The following is a 21220-nucleotide window of genomic DNA, read 5'->3' on the forward strand; positions in this document are numbered from 1 at the left end:
TTGTCGAATATCATTTGACCAAAAATGTGAGGATTTATCTCTAGGCTTACTATTTTATTCCTTTGATCTATATGTCTGTCTTTATGGCAGTGCCACACTGTTTTGATTACAGTAGCTTTACAGTAAATTCTGAAATCAGGAAGTGTGAATCTTCCAACTTTCTTCCTTCTCAAGACTGTTTTGACTATTGGTGTTCCATGAGGTTTCATAAGAATTTTGGGATGGATTCTCCTATTTCTGGAAAAAAATCATTGGGAATTTGCTAGAGATTGCAGTTGATCTGTAGATTGCTTTGGATAGCATTGACATTTTAACAATATTAAATTTTGCAGTTGTGAACAGGGGATGTTATTCTGTTTATTTACGTCTTCTTTAATTTTTTTTCAGCAATGTCTTAGTTTTCAGTGTGTAAGTCTTTCACCTTCTTGGTTAAATTATTTCCTAAGTATTTCATTCTGTTAGATGCTATTGTAAATGAAATTGTTTTTTAATTTCCTTTTTGGATTGTTCACTATCAGTGTATGTAATGCAATTCATTTTTGCACATTGATTTTATATCCTGCTACTTTGCTGGATTTATTAGTTTTAACAGTTTTTTTGGGGTGGAATCTTTAGGGGTTTCTATATGTAAGATCATATAATCTGTAGCCACACATAGTTTTACTTTTTTCTTTCCAATTTGGATGCCCCCACCATTATTTCTTCAAGTGCTTTTTCCTCCCACCTTCCTTCTTTTCTCCTTCTGGGACTCCAGTGTTACATATTTGCTATTGGTCTCCCAGGTCACTCAGGCTCTGTTCAATTTTACTTTTTTTCAGTCAGTTTATTTTCAGATTGGTAGCTTCTATTGTTCTACAAGTTCACTATGTCATTCCCCTGTCCTTTCCATTCTGTTGTTAAGCTCTAGTCTGTTTATTTTGGTAACTGCATTTACCAGTTCTTAAATTTCTATTTGCTTCATCTTTATATTTTCTATTTCTTTGCTGAGACCTTCTATTTTTTCAGTTATTTTGAGGATTTTCATAATTGCTAATTGAAAAATTTTTATGATGGCTGCTTTAAAATCTTTGTCAGGTGATTCTAACATTTCTGTTATCTTGGACTTGGTATCTATTGATTGTCTTTTTTCATTAAGATTGCAATTCCCTTGGTATGATGAGTGGTACTCAGTTGAAATCTAGATACCTTCGGTATTCTGCTGAGATTCTGAATTTTATTTAAATCTTCTGTTTTAGCTGGCTTTCTCTGACATTGTCCCAGCAGGAGGATGGGTGTAATGACACATTGTTATTTCCAGGTGGAGGAGGTATAAGTCCAGGTTCCCACTTGGCTCCCACTGGACTTACACTTTCTGGTAGGTAAATTTCTGCCTGTTTCCATCTTTAATCACTATGCTTTCATTTTACAATCCATTCTCTCACTTATCATCTCCTTTTTTTGTTCAGAAACATATTCTTGAAACTAATATTCTCTATTTGGAGGTCAGCAGGGTTCACTCATAAATAACAGAGCCAGAGACTTGCAAACCCACTCTTTGAAAGCAGTACTGATGATTATGGCATATCACCTTTGTATGTCCTCTTGTCCTCCTGCTCTCCTTCTCATCTGACCACATGTAAGTGCGATATTACACATTTAGAAGAGAGCTTTTTAACCTGCAGGCTACAGGCACTTAGTGAATCCATGGAGATGCTTCAGGTGGTCCTTTAAGACCCCTTCTGCACCAAATATAGGAAGTGTTGTGTGTATGTGCATTTTTTTCTGCCGAGTTACTGGTTCTCAACAGATTCTTAAATAAGAACTTGACCAAAGAGGTTAAGAATCACTGTAGCACATTAAGAAATGGGAACAATACAATTGCATGCCCTTAGTCACTTTGGGGGGCTTGAAATCAGGGCATGGGCTGGAGTATACAGAGACAAGCATGGCTGTGCTTTAGGCTTTCCCCGGATGTGCTGGGATAGCTAATAACTGAGCGAGTGAGAGGAGCCATACACAGGACTTGTGACCTGCACTTCCTGTTCAGAGAAAGCTAGACGGATCTTCAAAATGTAAAATGCTTCAGCAGAATGAAACAGAATGGGAAAAAAAAACATTAAAGTGAAATTTAAGAAATTTACATCTAAATAAAAATGGTAATTGAGGGGGAAGAAGTCTGCTTTTTTCCAACTGACTTCAGCTAAGAAACCACTACTAACAAAGCAGCTGGTCCAGCCCTGGTGAGGGAGCCCGCAGCGTGCAGAGCTCACAGGAAAGAAACGGGCTCACTGACAAGACCGCCCAGCTGAGGACGTTGCCTTTGAGGTCCAAGATGTCAAATGAATGGCTAACAAAATTCTTCCAAGAAATAAGTGGAAAGAAATGAAAACAGATTAGCAAGAGGGGGAAGCAGGAGAGCACACTGTGAAGGAACCCCAGGACTGTCTTGTGGCAGCAGTCATGAGAATTTCAGCTGAGCCCTGTGGAGACAGGAGCAGAAACCAAATCAGAGCTGGGCTAAGTGGATTCCTTTCCTGGGGAAGGCTGGGCCTAATTGAATCTGTAACAAATTTCTGTTTCTGAAGCTTTTCTCATTTCTGTTCCAAACTCAGCCTTCAAAACCCTTATTCAAGTTCTTTCATCCTATTATTTCCAGAGCTTCTAAGAAAGAATATCTAGGGGTGCCAGTCTAAAGAGGACATCAGTTTCAAAAGGCAGAGAAGACACCTTCCTTTCCCCTCCTCTGGGCTACCTGAGCCCTGACAAAGCTCAGGAAGGGAGGCCCTCCCTCTGCAGAACGAAACAGACCCACTTCTGACTCCCAAGCCCTAGGAGCTTGCAAAGAGGGCAGTGTCCAGGCCACCCCCCTGTGACGCTGTGACTTGTAATAAGAACTATGTATTTGGTCTTCATCCCCATTTCTGGTACAGAAACCCTTGGAATTTCCTGAGTGATGGAATTCATAATGCTGTCTCGTTGTGTTATTAGGTGACTTTTAGGCTGTACCTAACCGACCCAGCTCACCTCTGCTTTCTCTCCCACATTCTCCTCTGAGCTGGCATCAGGAGCTCAGGGGATCAGAAGGGACTTCTGCACATGGAGTCTTATTGGAAAGTCTTGTCTATCTCACCAGGCTAGACTAGAGGAACAATAGAGCCCTGGATTCCGGGCTGGATTAAATGACACATTCACATATCTGTCTGCTCCACTAAATTGTAAGGATGACACTGGGCCATATCCAGACCAACGGCAGCATTTAATCAACATGTGTTGAATCAGACTGAACAGACGGACCTGGCTCTGCCTCAGTGTGATGTCACACAGGCTCCACTGTCTCCCAGCTTTGGCTCCTGCAGTTTTCAAATGGGAACGAAAATGCAGGGCCCGCCACCCTCAAATGGCTGTCCTCTGTCGTGAGGACCAGATCAGATCAGGTATGCAAGAGCAGTATTAATACTCTTTAGTCCCATATGAACACAAAGGGCTAATTGGATCACTTGTAAAACACCTCCTTGTGGGTGACCCTGGATTGGGTACATCATATAGTTGGGAAATTTCCTCCACGTTCTTCTGGCAAAGCTTTCACACAGTACACCCTCAGTATTCTCTGCCTAACTGATCTGACTGGCTGACAAACTTTAGTCAGTCCAGAAAGGGGGAGTTTTTCCTGAGACAGCAAGAGACTGCAAGGTCCCCTCTGCCAGTCTGGGTATAGATGCCAGACAAGGAGCAAAGACAGGAGGGGCTGTGTGCCTCCAGGGACCAGGCACTATTCCTGCTGATCGTGGGCTTGTTTCAATTAGAGGTCAGGGAAAGTCGACACAGCTAGTGTCCCACCATGACTGGCATTAGGGAATGTCATTTCTCAGGATGCCTTGGGCACTGGTTATTTTTCTCATCTAAATGTGGGTATGTTAGGGGCCCAGCCAGCTCTGGGGTCTCCCAGAGAGTTCCTGACACAGAGCCTGGATCTCTCCAGTGTAGCTCTTCAGCAGACCTGGGCACTGTGGCCCAGGTGACCCTGTCAAAAAGTCAGGTGCTCCCTGTGAAACACCTCCCACAGGTCTCTGCACGATCTGCTGACGCCTGGACTAGGTGAGCACATGGGGACTGCTGTGGGAAGCCATGATTTGGGTGATGTGGCCCAGGTGACCCTGTCAAAAAGTCAGGTGCTCCCTGTGAAACACCTCCCACAGGTCTCTGCACGATCTGCTGACGCCTGGACTAGGTGAGCACATGGGGACTGCTGTGGGAAGCCATGATTTGGGTGATGTGGCCCAGGTGACCCTGTCAAAAAGTCAGGTGCTCCCTGTGAAACACCTCCCACAGGTCTCTGCACGATCTGCTGACGCCTGGACTAGGTGAGCACATGGGGACTGCTGTGGGAAGCCATGATTTGGGTGATGGGGGCTCTGCCTGGGCAGGAGGGCAAGGACAGAAGAGAGCACTAGGTGTCTAGGGGCAGAAGACACCCATGGAGAGGGCAAAAGCAAACATCACTCTTTAGTAACGTTTTCCCACTTAGCTTCCTGGCACGTGTTGCTGGCACTGTTTTGACCTCCCTTCCTTCCCATTCCCTCCAACAATGAACACTTCCCAAGTTCCAGGTGCCTTGCATGGTGCCACAAATACCTCACAGGCCCCTGGGGGAGTGGGCGTTGGGTACTCCTACTGCCACGTGGTTACTGCTCTGCTGGTGCAGTGAGCCAAGAGGCAGAGGAGAGCAGGGCAAACATACTTAAGCTGGGTCTTCGAGGATCAGTAGTCTGTAGGCCCGGGGGTGGGGTGGGGAGGGCATTTGAGGCAGCAGACATAGCTTGGGAAGATCTATGGGTGAGCAGATTCAGGGTGTACTGGGCGATGCTGAGTGGACCCTCAGCTCCGTGGACCCTCGCTGTGGGGGTGGTGGCAGAGGCTGCAAAGATGGGCTGAGGACAGATAGCCAGGCCAGCCAGCATGTAGGGGGCACAGCCTCGCCCCATGGGCAGCTGGCAGTAGGGCACGGAGAAGGGTGCCTGGTGACACGGGGGAGGGAACAGTTGTAGTGGTGTCATGAGGCCAGTTTGTATCAGTCAGTGAGAGTCAGCTGTTAAATTTCCATGATTTTTGTGAGCTGGTTGATTTTACATTGGTAGTTTAAAATCAGCCATGGTGGACAGGTTTATGCCACAGAAATCAGTAGACATCACAAATCATGTTTTTTTCCAGAACTGGTTGCTACACATTTATGGGCACGTGTGTGCGTGCGTATGCATGCAGAGTGGCTGAAACCACAAGGAAGAGGCCTGGTAACAGCCAGAAAAAGGCATGCCGCAGGACTGCCTGAGATCTTGGCACACTCACCAGCCTCAGGTTCTTCATCGCCTGGGGGAACATGCCTTGATGTAACTGCAGTTTGCCAATCTTCATTACCTGCACACCTCTGACAGGATGGCTGCCTGGGAAAAACATCCTGGAAGAGACCAAATGGCAAATCGTCAGAGCTGTGGCCTTTGCATCAGCATTTCATCAGGAGGCTGCAAGTGGGGGTGAAGGCTGGGTGGGAATGTCAGTGAGCTACTGAGAGGAGGTGGGCTTCACGGCTGGGAGACGGCAGCCTGGGTCAGCACAGTGTCGTGGCCAGCTCCCCTGACGCCTTTTCCTCAGGAAATGTGAGAGGGCTGGAATGCCTCTGTAATAATCTGGGGGAAGAGCTGCCAGTCTGTACGTTGGCACTGACACCTGGGCGTGGGCTAGGGGAGCAGGTGCAAGGCTTTTCCTCCACCCTCTCCTCTGAAGCTCCAGCACCAGGGACGGCCTCAGAACAGGAGGCGGCCTCTCAATATACTTCGTTAAGTGAACAATGAAAGCTTTCGTGTCTCCCCATCTGGATGCCAACATGTCCCTCTCTGCATTGCAAAGCCTTTGATTCTCAGTTGCAGGTTCAGCACGCTCCACCGTTCTCACAGGCCCTTGTGCCTATTTTATTATCTTGTGTATTATAGAGATTTTAATTCAGCCACCCTGTCTGTTTGCCATGATGGCTCGCCAGTGGGAGGAACCCAGGACCTCTTTTCTGCAGGACAGAATCGTAGAGGGTGCTATAGTGGACCAAAGAATGAACATTTAGGGCTACATTTCAGAACTGATATTACCTCAACTTGATTTAACAAGAATTTATTACATCAGGTTCAACAAAAGGTATAGTTTGGCTTCTTCTGCCCCCTTCCTCTGTTCTTCAAGTCTACTGGGCTCGGGCAGGATTGTTCCTGGGGCTGGGGTACAGCACTCATGTGTATGTGTGCATGTACTTACAGATATACTTAATACATATGCACACATATAAACACACTCATATACATATACATACATGCGCACATCACACTTTTCCTAAAGGCCCAGCTATTCCACTGGTCATAAGACAGACATTCATACAACATTAAAAAATATTACAGCATAGACATGATTTAGTGCCCAACTGGGGCCCAACTCTCACACTATAATGCTCAGGTTGAGCTTGTTGAGTTGAGCTGAGAAAATGACACAGGAGCTAGGAAGAGAGAGGGGCACTGATGACTGGATGGGCAGGGAAGGTTTCCTGGAGGAGGCAAACAGGACTTAAATGGGCTCCAAGGGTCTGGGAAAGCCTGGCTGGGTGGGGAGAAGGGCAGCGCGCCCCAGCCATGAGCACAGTTCCCATGCTGCTTATCCAGAGACCACGGGTGCCTACCTGATGGTGTCAATAAGGCAATGCTGAGTCACGGCGTGTACAGGGCTTGCCACGTGCCAAGCCCTGTTCCACCCGCTCTTCCTTGAGGAACTCATGGCATCCCCCTGTGGGCCTGCTGTGTCGCAGAGATGATGTGGATTTACCAGGAGAGACACATATGTTCTCTGACAAGTGTTCTCATACCTGCAAACCATTCCTCTGCCTCTCCTCAACTCTTCCCCACATGAAATGTGCTGTAGGAACTTTTCTCCTTCATGCTCTTAAAAAGGGGGATACAGACCCTGAGAGAGAGGTATTTAATCCAGAGAAGGTTGGCCTTGCTTCTTCTCAAGACCTGAAGAGGGAGGGGCGGGTTAACAAAGGAGATGCCCGAGCCCAGCAGTGTCCTTCATCTCCCCATTGTGCCTGGAGACCAGTCCCTGCACCTCCCACCCCTTACAAAATGAGCATTGTTACCTACTAGGCTTAGGAATGAAGTCCTCAGACAAGAGGCTTGAGTGCAGGCGCCATTGTCAGGAGGTAACTGCCCTGGATGCTCTCCTTGAAAAGCACACCTGAATTTGGGATTTTATTTTATTGCCATGAATGTGACATAATTAAATTTAAAGGTCAAAAAGTAATTTTATACTAATAGTCATTCCACTAAGTGGATGTCTGTCATGTCAGTTAGAAGGAATGAAAATCTTCTATGATGGCAGAGGAAGTGGTGCATAATCATGCCATGACAGGTACCCGCCTCAGTACCTGTGGAGTTAAGTAGAGAGGATGAAGAGGCAGCGTGTGCAGGTGGCTTCCGCCTCTTGGCTCCGGCGGAACACGGACCATGCCTGGACTGTTCTGGGGTCCCCAGCTGACATGTGCTAACACTGACCACAACTTGCTGGACAGGCCTCACAGATGGGGGAAGCTCACCCCTTCTGGGAGATGTTCTCCACCGAGGGCAGGCTTTCACCAGCTGTCCTCCGTATGACAGCCATGAGGGACAGGAGGGCCGGAGTGGGGTCTTCGATGACATAACTGTCAGAGCTCAGGGTGGGTCTGCAAGCTCAGGGTGGGTCTGCAAGCCTGACATGGCAGCCGGGTGAGGGGGGAAGGAGAGGGGCACCTCCAGATGCTGGGTTCCAGGCCCACTGCATGGGGATGTCCGCTAGGTCCCTGCTCTTGGTTACTGTAGTCCCTGCAGAAATGAGGTGAATTAAATCATGATGCCGAGAGGACTGACAGCCGCCAGATGGTGGCCCGTGCTCCAGAAGCTGCGGGGACCGCGGTGGCCAGGGGAGGTTTCTGGGAGTGGCAGAGCTTGTGTGGTTCAGCCTAGAAGAGGTAACGGGCTCCTCGACAAGTGTGTGGGGCACAGGAAGGGAAGGGTAGCTGTGGCAACAGTACAGGAGGCTGAATACCAAGGGCCAGTGAGTGCACTGGTTTGGGTGGCAGAGGGGGATGTGGACCCGAGGTGTGCTGGAGGCCGGGCTGTGCAGACACCTGGCGAGCGATGGCAGACTTGTTTGTTTCAGACCAAATTAATAAATGCAAAGCTAGGAAGCTTGGAGTTCTGCTTCTAGGCAGCTGGGTGCTCCCACAGGGGCTGAGAGCGTCTTCACATAACAGAAAGAATAAAAAACTGGAAAAGAGACCCGAGAGACAAACAGATTCAAGGCAGGATGGTGGCAATGAAAACAGAAAAGAAGAACCTGTTGCAAAAAATGTTAACACAGCTGATCCAACAGGACCTGCAGACTGCTGGGGTCCAACACAAAAAATACAAGCTGACCATGTGACAATGAACTCATCAGACAAAGCCTCCCTCTTGTTTGGGTGCTACACGTTTGGGTGCTACACGTTTTCCTCTCTTAGGTGCGCAGTCAGAGGTCACATGCTCCAGAACCGGGCCTGGAATGGAAAACCGCCTTTGGTGTTTCTACAGTGAATACGTGCACAGGAAGGTGTTCAAACAAGCAGGAAAAAGCAGCAGCACATATCCGAGCTTTAAGCTCAGACCCATGAGCACCTAGATCTTGCAGCCACGCTTCACAAAGAGGCTGTGAGCCAGGGAACTGGAGTGTCTCAAGTTAACAGGACGGAAAGAAGAAAATACCTAATGGCAGGACTGTCACTGTTGGCCTTGATGAAGCTTTTCTACATGATGCAATTACCAAACACATTGCTTCATTACGGGTAGCAGTGTGGGCATTTACAGGGCAGTGATATCCATTTATTGTTCAGGACTTTTTTTTTAGAACTGATGTAAAATACATTACTGAATTTAAGAGGAGAGCTTAGCTTGTCTATATAAACTGTATTTCAGAGTGACCAAAGAGTTTTAGTATATGGATTTTAGCTGATAAATGTGAAATGGCAATGTAATTAGAAAGATTATCACTTTGCAACTCCTGAAGAAATAACTGATCCATAAAAAAAGCATTACTACATGAAACCTGTAGATCAAAGAATGATGGAGAGTCTTACAATGGATGAATTAGATTGCTACCACCTGAACCCACTGAGCAATCTCAGCACCACTACAGTGGAACAGCCAGCCATTGCATGCTCCCTGATATGATGCGATAGGCATTATTTTGCACTACTCATAAAGCATCCTTGCCCCAAAAAAGGGAAGAAACTTAACTTAATCAAGCGCATAAAGTTAAAACCCATTTCATAGGAAATACAAGTGCTAGAGGAATAAACACAATTAGCTAAATATGAGATACAGGAAATTCTACAGGGCCTTTACCCAGGATCTTCATCAGGTTAGTGGCATAAAAAGAAAAAGGAGGCAGGGGAAGAGAACAGTCTAGACTAAAAGGGACCTAAGAGGTACAACAACCAAATGTAATGTGTAGGCCTTGTGCATCTTAATTTAAATAAAACAACTATGCAAAGACATTTCTGGGATAATCTAGGAAATCTGAACATGAAATGGCACTGTGGGTAAATAAGAAAAATATACACATTTTTCAGAGTCAGCAATTGAAGTATGCATGGATGAAATGATAAGATTTTATTTTAATTTATTCAGCATAATTTCTGCTTCCAGCAATGGTGGATTAGTTTGTTTCAGACCAAACTTGCTAAGAGCAAGAAAAGTTAGAGAGAATATCTTTTTAAATCTGAAGGTATCAAAGACCCAGTGAGGCAGAGGGATCTAGAAGAGTCAAAATTACAGAAAGAACAGAAGCTCAAGAAGGTGATCTTCACATTACAGCTATTTTTCTTTTTGCTGATTTGAAAGAAGAGGCAGAAAGTCTCAAAAGCTGAGCAGAGGTTTGGGCAGTATCACAGATACAGAGACAGGGAAATTGGAGTTCAAGACTCAATAAGATTAGAGAGAACCCTAGTAAACATCCCTGGGTTTCATTTGTGCTCCTACACTGTAGGAATACTGGTAAGCCAGAAATGGACTAGTCCTCACAAAGACTGAATCAGTTCAAACTCTGATTGGGTTTAGGTGATCTGTTTCTACCCTGACTGCCAGAAGCAAAAGCAAATTCTCTCTGAAAGAAGGTAACATCATCATGAATCTCAAATTATCTCTTCATTTTTTTCTTCACAGCGTGCTACATTTAGTAAAATTATAACCAGGTAAACAAAAAGACAAGGACTTTTTGAAAATGAAGAGAAAAATATGGACAACAAAAGATACAAGTACTCAGATATTGAGGTTCTCATACACAGACTTTAAAATAGCTGCAGTAAGGGTGTTTGAAACTTAATTGAAAAGAATATTAGGGAAAATTAGAAATTATATAAAAAATAACCAAATAAAAATTCTAGAGCTGAAAAATAGAAAAACCAAAATTAAGAACTCAGTAGTTCAACACCAGATTTGTTATTGGATTAGTGAAATGGAAGCAGGTCAAAAGAATAGGTCAGTTATAAAACATGGAGAGACAACAAGATGGAAAATAATCAGGCACAAGGGTCTTGTATATGTTAACTGGAATTTGAAATGAGAGGTGGGAGAGAATGGGGCAGAAGCAATATTTGAAGCAATAATGGCAGATAGTTTCCAAAAGTAATGAAAGGCAACAAGTCACAACTCAGAAATGCTAAGAGTTGCATAAAGAATAAATTAATTCAACAAAGGAAAGAATGGGGGAAGGTGGGAGATAAAATAAATGTTACAAAATCTTGATAACTTGAATCTGGATGATGGCTATATTAAGGTTCATTATATACTATTTTTTCTGTATGTTTGAAATTTTTCATTAAAAAAAATAGCATTACACTGGGTTTTACTTTTTTACCTTGAGAACTTACAGACTCTGGTAGATAACTGCCTTGTTTCAGAAGATTTTGGGATTTTACTGATTTCTAAGCCTTATACAGAAATCAAAGGACACACATAATGAGTGGCATATGGTGGCCTTACACACTGTTTCAAGACATCAGAGAGATGTTGACTTGACAGCTAGAATAACAGCCCACAGAGCAGCAGCTCACAGTCAGCATGAAGAGGCTTTGCTGTAGGTCTTCCTCACGTGTAGAAACTCAGTGTCATACACCACGGGTAACCAGGACAAGGAAGATGAAAAGGCACAGAGAGCCATCTGATGTTCCTGTTTAAGTTAAACCAGCTGTTGTATGGAACTTATTTAAAATGTCTTTATGGTAGGGTAACTTTATTTGTAATACGATGCATTTTTTGTTGTTAGTTTTTTAAAAAAAAGATCCTAACATCAGGAAACAAAACCAGAGAAAGAACAAACAGACCATCCTGTCTAAGAAACCCCTTCTGAACAAGGAGAACTATTTCTCACCATGGCCTTAATTAATTCACACAATTTACCTGAGAGGTGCTGTCCCCAAGTGGGCTGATAAGTCCTTCCTTCTCTACCACCTCTGAAGACTTGTGCCTCAAAGGGAAATATCCTAGGTGCCAGCCACGACTGAGCCCTCCACCCCTGCTCTTTTTGCCTACATTATGTGTCATTGGCCCACATGACTGAGAAGGTGGATCTGCCCCACCTCCTGCCACCTGAGTGTGAGAAATAAACTTCACAGTGGCTCATAATCCCACCACACGTTGCAACAGGATTTTACAGTGCTGCAGTGAGATTTTTGTCTCATCGCAATGAGGTTTTTCTTGGGTTTATTTTAGCCCATAAAATGAGTTAGCAGGATCATTTCCTTACATGAAGAATACAGTTCTACTTCTCTTAGTTTACACCAAATAGGTCCTTTGCTCAAAAGGCTGGACTTTATGACTCCCAGAAGTTTGACATAGTTATTTGTATGTGATGCATCAGAAAGACGCTCAACATTGGCTTTTCTAACAAGAACAAAAGAGCATTTTGCCCTTTGTAAATGTTCATCTAATTCAGGCTCAGGAACAGAGGCTTTCCAACAGATAAATTAAAATGAAGTAGTTAGGGTACTTGGGTTCAAGGCCTGGCTCTTCCAAGTAATTAGTGGAGTGACCACTTCACCTGGCAGTTATCCTGGTGGTTAAGAAAAGAGATGGGAGAACATTGGGAAATGTACACAGACATATAAACACAAGTATTAAGTTTTCAGGGCTGGTGAATGTATGATCACTAGTTGCAAGGCACTGTTACATCCATATTGAGATAAACAGTGGGAAAAAATCCACCTGATTTTGTGTCAAAGTTAAAAAAAAATAGCCTAGTACCACTAAAATAGTTCTTTTCCAACAGCCAAAAGACCCACTTGGATCATCTGTTATGTTTCCTTTTTCTTTTGAAATCCAAGTTGAGTGTGTAGTGACATAGAAAGAAGCCTGGTAGGAAACAGAAGAGTTGAGAGGACACTGGGTGAGTAACCAGGAGCTGCCTCTTCACGGAAAGACTTATGGGGCACGTAGGATTCAGTGTCCAATTTTGACCCTCAAAGCTTGAGGTTTTGTTTTTCTTTGTGATAAATGAACTGAGAAGACATTGCCTACATCACATTCATAACTTTCAGATAAAGTGTGTTTAATAATTTTTATTTAATGCTGGGCTGGTCCACAAATTTCCTCACGCCCCTGCCAGACTTGCTCATGTGCCGCTGGGACCACCTGCAGTTTGTCTCAGTAACACGGAGACCTCGTACCCTCCATGCAGTTGGCCCTGCAACACAGTGGGACAAACTCGTCGGAATCTTCCAGGCAGGCAGGCAGGTATGCAAATGGTTTTCTTTCTAATGCTCATAATGGTCACAGGTCTGTCCTTTGTCTGGCTTTTTGCCTGTCTCATACCCTCTAGCACTCTTTTTTTATGGTGTGACATATTTTAATACTTAGAAATATTTCAAAGAGCCAACCAGCACAGCTGAATTACGTTATAACTGAAATTTAGTTATTAGGTCCATAAGAATAAAATGGCCATGAGATTTTCATTATAAAAGTTGCACTTCTTCTGCATAAAGTCTACTTATCTACTTATATAGCAAATAAAAGACACCCCTGAAGTTCTGGATGTGAACTCTGAAGCCCCTAAGTATTTGAATACACAGATGGGCATATCAAATTCAGAGGTCATTTCCCAAGAAGCAGCCTGTGACTAGAAAGTTTAAAATTTATTTTCAACAATTGTTTTCTTTTTTCAGACCGTTAGTTCAAATTTATGGAAATTGGTTTGCATGCCGTTTCGTAATATGGCAGCTTGGTAGACTCACTGATTCTCTCACTGAAAGTGATATAAAATGCTAGAGAAAACATGTTTGAAAGTAATAAAATGCTGACAAGATAATAAGGAACTGTCAGGCCAAAATCTAAGTGGAGAGGAATTAAGTGGAATGGTGAGACTGCTGGTATGTGGAGCCTCTGGCTTCACCTGCTTTTTGGAGGTTTGGGGGCAGAAAAGCAAGCCCACACTATGGGGTCGAATAGGGCATCCTCCCTTCCTGTCACTTACAGGAGACAGATTACACACAAAACAGTCACAGAGAAGCCAACAGTGGAAGCCAGAAGCCAGTAAAACAGTATGTTCAATGTGCTCAGAAGAAAGAGTTCCTAGTCTAGTATTCTGTCCTCAGGAATATCTTTCAAGAATCAGGATGAACAGCTGAAGGATTCAGGGTTTCATGACTTTCTGAAGTCATGAAAATGTTCTAAAATGGACTGTGGTGATGGTTGCACATATCTTTGAATATACTAAAAACCACTCAATGTACACTTTAAATCAGTAAATTGTATGGTATGTGAATTATACCTCAATAAATCTGTTTCTTAAAAAGAATGAGACATTAGTATTCCTCCAAAGTGAAATACGTAGGTATAGATCTAACAAAATATATACAAGATCTATTTAAGAAAGATTACAAAACTGAAGAAAGAAATAACTAGATAAATAGTCTATGTTCACTGTTAGGAAGACTTGATGTTGTCAAGATATCAGTTCTCCCCAACTTTATTTATAGATTCAATGCAATACGAATCAAAATCCCAGCAAGTGAATTTTGTGGATGTCAGCAAACTGATCCTAAAGCTCACGTAGATGGGCAAAAGACTGTAAGAATAGCCAAAACAATACCAAAGGAGAAAAAAGTTGGAGGCTGGACGTTACCCCATTTCAAGACTTATTATAAAGGTTCAGTAATCAAGCCAGTGTGGTATTGGTGAAAAAATAGCCAAATGGGCCAATGAAACAGAATGGAGATCTCTGAAAGACTGACATAAATATACTCAATTGATCTTTGACAAAGGAGCAAAGGCAACACAGTGGGGCAAGGGCAGTTTTTCCAACAAATGGTGCTGGAACAACCGGACCTCTACATGCAAAAAAAAAAATTATTCTAGACACAGGTCTTATACCCTTCACAAACATGAACTAAAAAATGGATTGCAGACTTAAATATAAAATGCAAACTATAAAACTCCTAGAAGATAACATAGGGGAAAAACTAGATGATCTTGCATATGGTGATACCTTTTTAGATAACATACCAAAGATATGATCCATGAAAGAAATATTTGATAAGCTGGACCTCATTAAAATTAAAAACTTTTGCTCTGTGAAAATCAATGTCAAAAGAATGGGAAGATGAGAGAACCAAGATGGTGGTGTGAGTAGAACAGTGGAAATCTCCTCCCAAAACCATATATATTTTTGAAACTACAACAAATACAACTAATCCTAAAAGAGAGACCAGAAGACACAGGATAACAGCCAGACTACATCCACACCCGTGGGAACCCAGCGCCTGGCGAAGGAGGTAAGATACAAGACCTGGCCTGGCAGGACCCGAGCGCCCCTCCCCCCAGCTCCCAGCAGGAGGAGAGGAGTCGGAGTGGGGAGGGAGAGGGAGCCCAGGACTGCTGAACACCCAGACCTAGCCATATGCACCATAGTGCAGACACAGTGCATGCATGGGGTGCTGAAAACCAGGGAAACAGGACAGTAAGACCTGTGAGCGGGTCCCCGCAGCCAGTGCACCTGGGACAAAGAAAAGTGAGTGCTTTTTGAAAGTCTTAAAGGGACAGGGACCCCACAGCTGGATGGAAGCGCCCTGGGACACTTAGCCCAGCAGCTGGGAATCCAGGGGAACTCTGCGCACCTGAACCCCTGCAGTGCAGCTCGGAGGCCCCTCACCATGATAAACTGCCTCCTGCCTGTTCCCCCTCCAATGCAGCTCTGCCATATTGGAGAAGCAGCCTGAGCCAGGACACACCCACCGCAACTGCAATGCTAAACTCCATAGAGGCCGGGCAAGATCCGAAGCCCCGTCTGCACGCAGCTGCCCAGCACAGGCCTCTAGAGGCTGCTGTTCTCCCAGGAGAGGAAGGCCACAAACTGGCAAGAAGGGACTTTCTCTTACCCAACACACGCGCCAGCTCCCCACAAGTATATCTATCGCCATGAAAAGGCAGAAGAAATTGATACAGACCAAGATCACAGAGGCAAACCCTGAGAAGGAGATAGACCTAACCAGTCTTCCTGAAAAAGAATTAAAAATAAAGCTAATAACCATGATGATGGAGCTGCAGAGAAATATGCAAGAGCTAAGGGATGATGTCCGGAAGGAGATTACAGAAATGAAACAATTTCTGGAAGGATTTATAAACAGAATGGATAAGATGCAAGAGGCCATTGATGGAATAGAAACCAGAGAACAGGAATGCATAGAAGCTGATGCAGAGAGAGATAAAAGGATCTCCAGGAATGAAACAATATTAAGAGAACTGTGTGACCAATCCAAAAGAAACAATATCTGCATTATAGGGGTACCAGAGGAAGAAGAGAGAGAGAAAGGGATAGAAAGTGTATTTGAAGAAATAATTGCTGAAAACTTCCCCAAACTGGGGGAGGAAATAATCGATCAGACCATGGAAGTGTACAGAACTCCCAACAGAAAGGACCAAAGGAGGACAACACCAAGACACATAATAATTAAAATGGCAAAGATCAAGGACAAGGACAGAGTTTTAAAGGCAGCTAGAGAGAGGAAAAAGGTCACCTACAAAGGAAAACCCATCAGGCTATCATCAGACTTCTCAACAGAAACCTTGCAGGCCAGAAGAGAATGGCATGATATATTTAACGCAATGAAACAGAAGGGCCTTGAACCAAGAATACTGTACCCAGCACGATTATCATTTAAATATGACGGGAGGATTAAACAATTCCCAGACAAGCAAAAGTTGAGGGAATTTGCCTCCCACAAACCACCTCTACAGGGTATTTTAGAGGGACTGCTCTAGACGGTAGTACTCCTAAGACTAAATAGATGTCACCAGAGAAAATAAAATCACAGCAAAGAAAGCAGGCCAACCAAATACTAACTAAAGGCAAAAAGTAAAATCAACTACCCACAAAAGCAGTTAAAGGAAGCACAAAAGAGCACAGAATAAAACAACCAACATATAAAGAATGGAGGAGGAGGAATAAGAAGGAAGAAAAATAACGAATGACCAGACAGTGTTTAAAATAGCTCAATAAGCGGGTTAAGTTAGACAGTAAGATACTAAAGAAGCTAACCTTGAACCTTTGGCAACCATGAATCTAAAGCCTGCAATGGCAATAAGTACATATCTTTCAATAAGCACTGTAAATGTAAGTGGACTGAATGCACCAATCAAAAGACACAGAGTAATAGAATGGATAAAAAAGCAAGACCCATCTCTATGCTGCTTTCAAGAGACTCACCTCAAACCCAAAGACTATAGGAACAAAGAAAGACTGAAGGAACAAAACAGCAGCAGAATCATAGAACCTAAGAAGAGACTAACAGTTACCAAAGGGAAAGGGACTGGGGAGAAAGGGAGGGAAGGGAGGGATAAGGGTGGGGAAAAAGAAAGGGGACATTACGATTAACATGTATAATGTGGGGGTGGGGCACGGGGAGGGCTGTGCAACACAGAGAAAACAAGTAGTGATTCTATAGCATCTTACTACACTGATGGACAGTACAGTAATGGGGGTTTGTGGGGGGGATTTGGTGAAGGGGGGACCCTAGTAAACATAATATGCTTCATGTAATTGTAGATTAATAACAACAAAATAAATAAATTAATTTAAAAAAAATGGGAAGATAAGCCACAGACTGGGAGAAAATATTTGCAAAAGACACATATGCTAAAGGACTGTTACCTTAAATATGCACAAAATTCTTAAAACTCAGCAGTAAGAAAAAAATAACCTGATTTAAAAAATGGGCCAAAGGCCTGAACAGACACCTCACCAAAGAAAACATACAGATGGCAAATAAGTTTTCAAAAAGATGCTCCACGTTATCAGTCATCAGGACAAAGGCAAACAATGAGATATTACAAAGTACCTATTAGGATGGCCAAAATCCAGAACACAGACAACCCCAAATGCTGACAAGGATGTGGAGCAACAGAAACTTTCATTCATTGCTGGTGGGAATCCAAAATGGTACAGTCACTTTGGAAGACAGTTTGGTGGTTTCTCTCAAAACAAACTAAACTGTAGGATCCAGGAGTCGTGTCCCATGGTATTTACCCAAAGGAGTTGAAAACTTATGTCCACACAAAAAACCTACACATAGATATTTATAGCAGCTTTATTCATAATTGCCAAAACTTGGAAGCAAACAAGATGTCCTTCAGTAGGTGAAGTGATAATCTATGGTACATCCAATGAAATACTATTCACTGCTAAAAAGAAATGACCCACCGAGCCATAAAAAGACATGGAGGAACTTTACATACATATTACTAACTGAAAGACGCCAACCTGAAAAGGCTACATGGCAACTACATGGCATCCTGGAAAAGACAAAACTAGAGACAGTAAAAGATGACTGGTTGCCAAGAGTTAGGGGGTTGGGGAAGGATGAACAGGCAGAGCACAGAGGATTTTTAGGGCAGTGAAAATATTCTCTATGATAACATAATGACAGATGCCACAATACATTTGTCCAAACCCAAATATGGTGTGACATCAAGAGTGACCCCTAATATGAACTATGGACTGTGGGTGGCCATGATGTGCCAGCATAGCTTCGCTGATAGTAACAAATGCGTCATGTTGGTGGGGGATGGTGCATTTGATACTGCGTGGTGAGGGAGGCTGTGCACATGTGGCAGGGAGAGTATGGGAAATTTCGGTACTTTCTGCTCAATTTTGTTGTGTACCTAAAACTGCTCTAAAAAAATTAAGTCTTAATGAAAATAAAAAAAGAATGAAGGTCAAATAGAGACATTTTTGGACAAAGAAAACCTGAATTCGTCACAGCATATGTTAACAAAAGGAGTTTCTCAAGTGTCCATTTTGTAGAAGGAAACTGGGCCAAGATGGAAGGCCTGAGGTGCAAGAAGGATTGCAGAGCAAAGGAATGCTCTGTATGGGCCAATCTATGAATACTGACAAACGAAACTAATTTGGGGGGTTAAAATATGGTAAAAATAAAAACATGTAATAATCATAGCATATACATCAGTAGGGAAGAAAACAAGACTCAAATACTCTGAAGTCCTTCTATATCCAGGAAGAACATTAACTGGTTATATGCATATTTGCTTTATAATCTTCAAAGAGCTCATGTATGATTTATTTATCTGAGGAATGTATATTTAATGATAATGTGTGATAGAGTCACCTTAGAAAACTGATTTAATGTTTTGTTTTAAATTCTATCTACAAAGCCAGTGTGTAAAGAACAATTAAATGAATAGATAACCTAGGGATTTAATGATCTCAGAAGACTGTTAAATCAAAAAGGGAACATTGTGGTTTTAAAAATGTATACACCTTTTCCTTGTTTGAAAGGAAAAAGAATGAGATTAACAAAAATTAAAAACTAATAAAAAGCTACATAATCTAGTTTTAAATAGTAGATAAAGTATAGTTTGCCTTCAATAAGCTTACCAAGCTGTGTGTTTGTTTCTATAATGTAGTGTGTTTATATCTAACAACCCTGTGAATGTTGTTGTGGACATGTATTCCACAGGTATGACTGGTACTTTTACTGAAATCAGCTGACACTGAGGCCAAGCACTCAAGAGCCCGTGGGCCTTGAAGAAGTCAGAGCATAGGTGTTGGAGGTACTGGAATTTAATGCTGGGAAGCAGAGATGTTCTCTTCTTTGGTGATTAAAAAAAAGAAAAAAGAAATACATAACACACACACACACACACACACACACACACATATATATATATATACATAAAGTGCCTGTTAGCACTGCTTGGATGTAGAACCATGAGAAAATGAATTTATAGCAGGGGTTGGCAAACTATGGTGTGAAAGTCACATTGCACCTACAGGTGTTTTTTAAAACAGTTTTATTGGCCTACAGCCACAAATTTACACAGTGTATATGGCTGCTTTCATACTACATCAGCAGAATTGAGCAGCTGATTGTAAGCCTAAAATATTTACTACCTGGCCCTTCACAAAAAATGTTTGCTGACACCTAGTCTATAGTAAAGGAGTTTCTAGAAGTACGAGGCTGGAGAGCAGATCTCATACATAAAAATACTCTATAATGGATAACTATGAATATGTATTGCAAATGTGACTATCTAGTTGTCCTTGTCACTAATAAGAACGATAATTATAATATACTTACTTAGAGCCCTTGCTACATATCAGGCACTGTTCTAAGGGCTTTGTTTTAGCTCAAATTATTCTAAAACAACCTTGTGCAAGTAGACTTTGGCAATGATGAGATGAAGTGACCAGAGAGTCTTCTCTGCAAAAAACAAGTACAAAACTGGACAAAACTGACAAAAGAAACTGCTTCAGGGCAAGAGAAATTGACCACAGGTAGACAGCAAATTGAGAAGTGTTTCTTTTTGAAAAGCGGCTAGAGCTTAGGGTAAGCAAGGTGGGAGACTACAGCCTGCTTGCCTGGGCCTGTTCCCATCCACTACTCTCACCTGAGTGAGCCAGAGAAGGCCGGAGGCCAGCTTTCCATATCATCTGGGTAACCAGGAAATTGCACATACATAAGGGAAACAGAAGAGACCCTGGTGAAAAGTACATGCCTAGAAAGACCTGAGGACTGGCTACAACTCTGTGTACATAGACCTCACACAGAGCAGACGGGGAAAGCCATACGGGCTCAAGGTGTTTGAGCACTGCCTCTGCTCATGTCACTGGCTGACCACTAAGCTGCGCAGACACAGGGGAGACCCCTGGGAAGCTAGGCTAAAAACAAAACAAAACTGAGCAAAGGCATCATAAACCAACTGTATTGCACATGCCACAGTTTACACCTAGGCAAGTTACAAAAAAAATACACAACTGAACAACTGCCAACAACCTTCTGTACAATAAAACAGAATGCAGAATTACATGTTATTTTAAACGCTTAGTTTTTAAGAAAAAAAATCACTAGACATGCTATGGAATGGAGAAAAAGGGGCTCCCAAATAAATCCACAATCTAATCTGCAGAGCCTGTGAATATATTACCTTAGAGCAAAACGAACTTTGCAGATGTGATTACAGTTAAAAAAAAAACCTTGACATGGGGAGATTATCCTGGATTATCCAAGTGGATCCACTCTTACCACAAAAATCCAGAAAAGCAGAGACCCAGTCCCAGCTGCCGTAGGAGAAGGAGAGGGATGATGGAAGCAGGGTCTCAGAGATGCTATGTTGCTGGCTTTGAAGATTCAGGAAGAGAACCACGAACCAAGGAAGGTGAGCCCCCTCTAAACACTGGAAAAGGTGAGGAAACAGGTTCTCCCACAGAACCTTCATTAAGGAGTGTGCCTTGCTGACACCTTGATTTTAGCCCAGTGAGACCTATGATAGGCTTCTGACCAACAAAACTATAAGATAATAAACTGTGTTGTCTTCAGCAACTAAGTTTGTGATGATTCATTACAGCAGCAAAGGGAAACATAATACATATGTATATTTAAAAAAAACAGGAATGTAGGAACCAGATTTAGGAAAACAGCTGAAAGTGGAAACTCAGAGTCAAATGAAACTGACTCTGAGTGACCTTAGATGTTAGATTTAGAAAACAAAATCATTAAAGAAGCTATTAAAATAGTTCCAAGAATTAAGTAAATTATGTTTAAAGAAATAAAGGAAAATAGCAAAATAAGAAAGGGAGAAGGAATCTTTTTTTTATTAAGGTATCATTGATATACACTCTTATGAAGGTTTCA

At 42.8% G+C, this 21220-nt stretch overlaps 1 protein-coding gene across 5 annotated transcripts in view; it reads right to left on the reverse strand.

The window, feature by feature from the left end:
- Positions 1-21220, reverse strand: part of SMYD3 (SET and MYND domain containing 3) — a 780323-nt gene that overhangs the window by 6194 nt on the left and 752909 nt on the right. For all 5 annotated transcript variants that reach the window (XM_037013702.2, XM_073216722.1, XM_073216721.1 and 2 more), the window contains one exon: positions 5323-5431. In XM_037013702.2, the coding sequence (XP_036869597.1) occupies positions 5323-5431 (109 nt within the window). The remainder of the gene's footprint in view (positions 1-5322; positions 5432-21220) is intronic.

The sequence above is a fragment of the Manis javanica genome, chromosome 11 (assembly GCF_040802235.1).
Source record: "Manis javanica isolate MJ-LG chromosome 11, MJ_LKY, whole genome shotgun sequence".
Taxonomy (NCBI): Eukaryota; Metazoa; Chordata; class Mammalia; order Pholidota; family Manidae; genus Manis; species Manis javanica.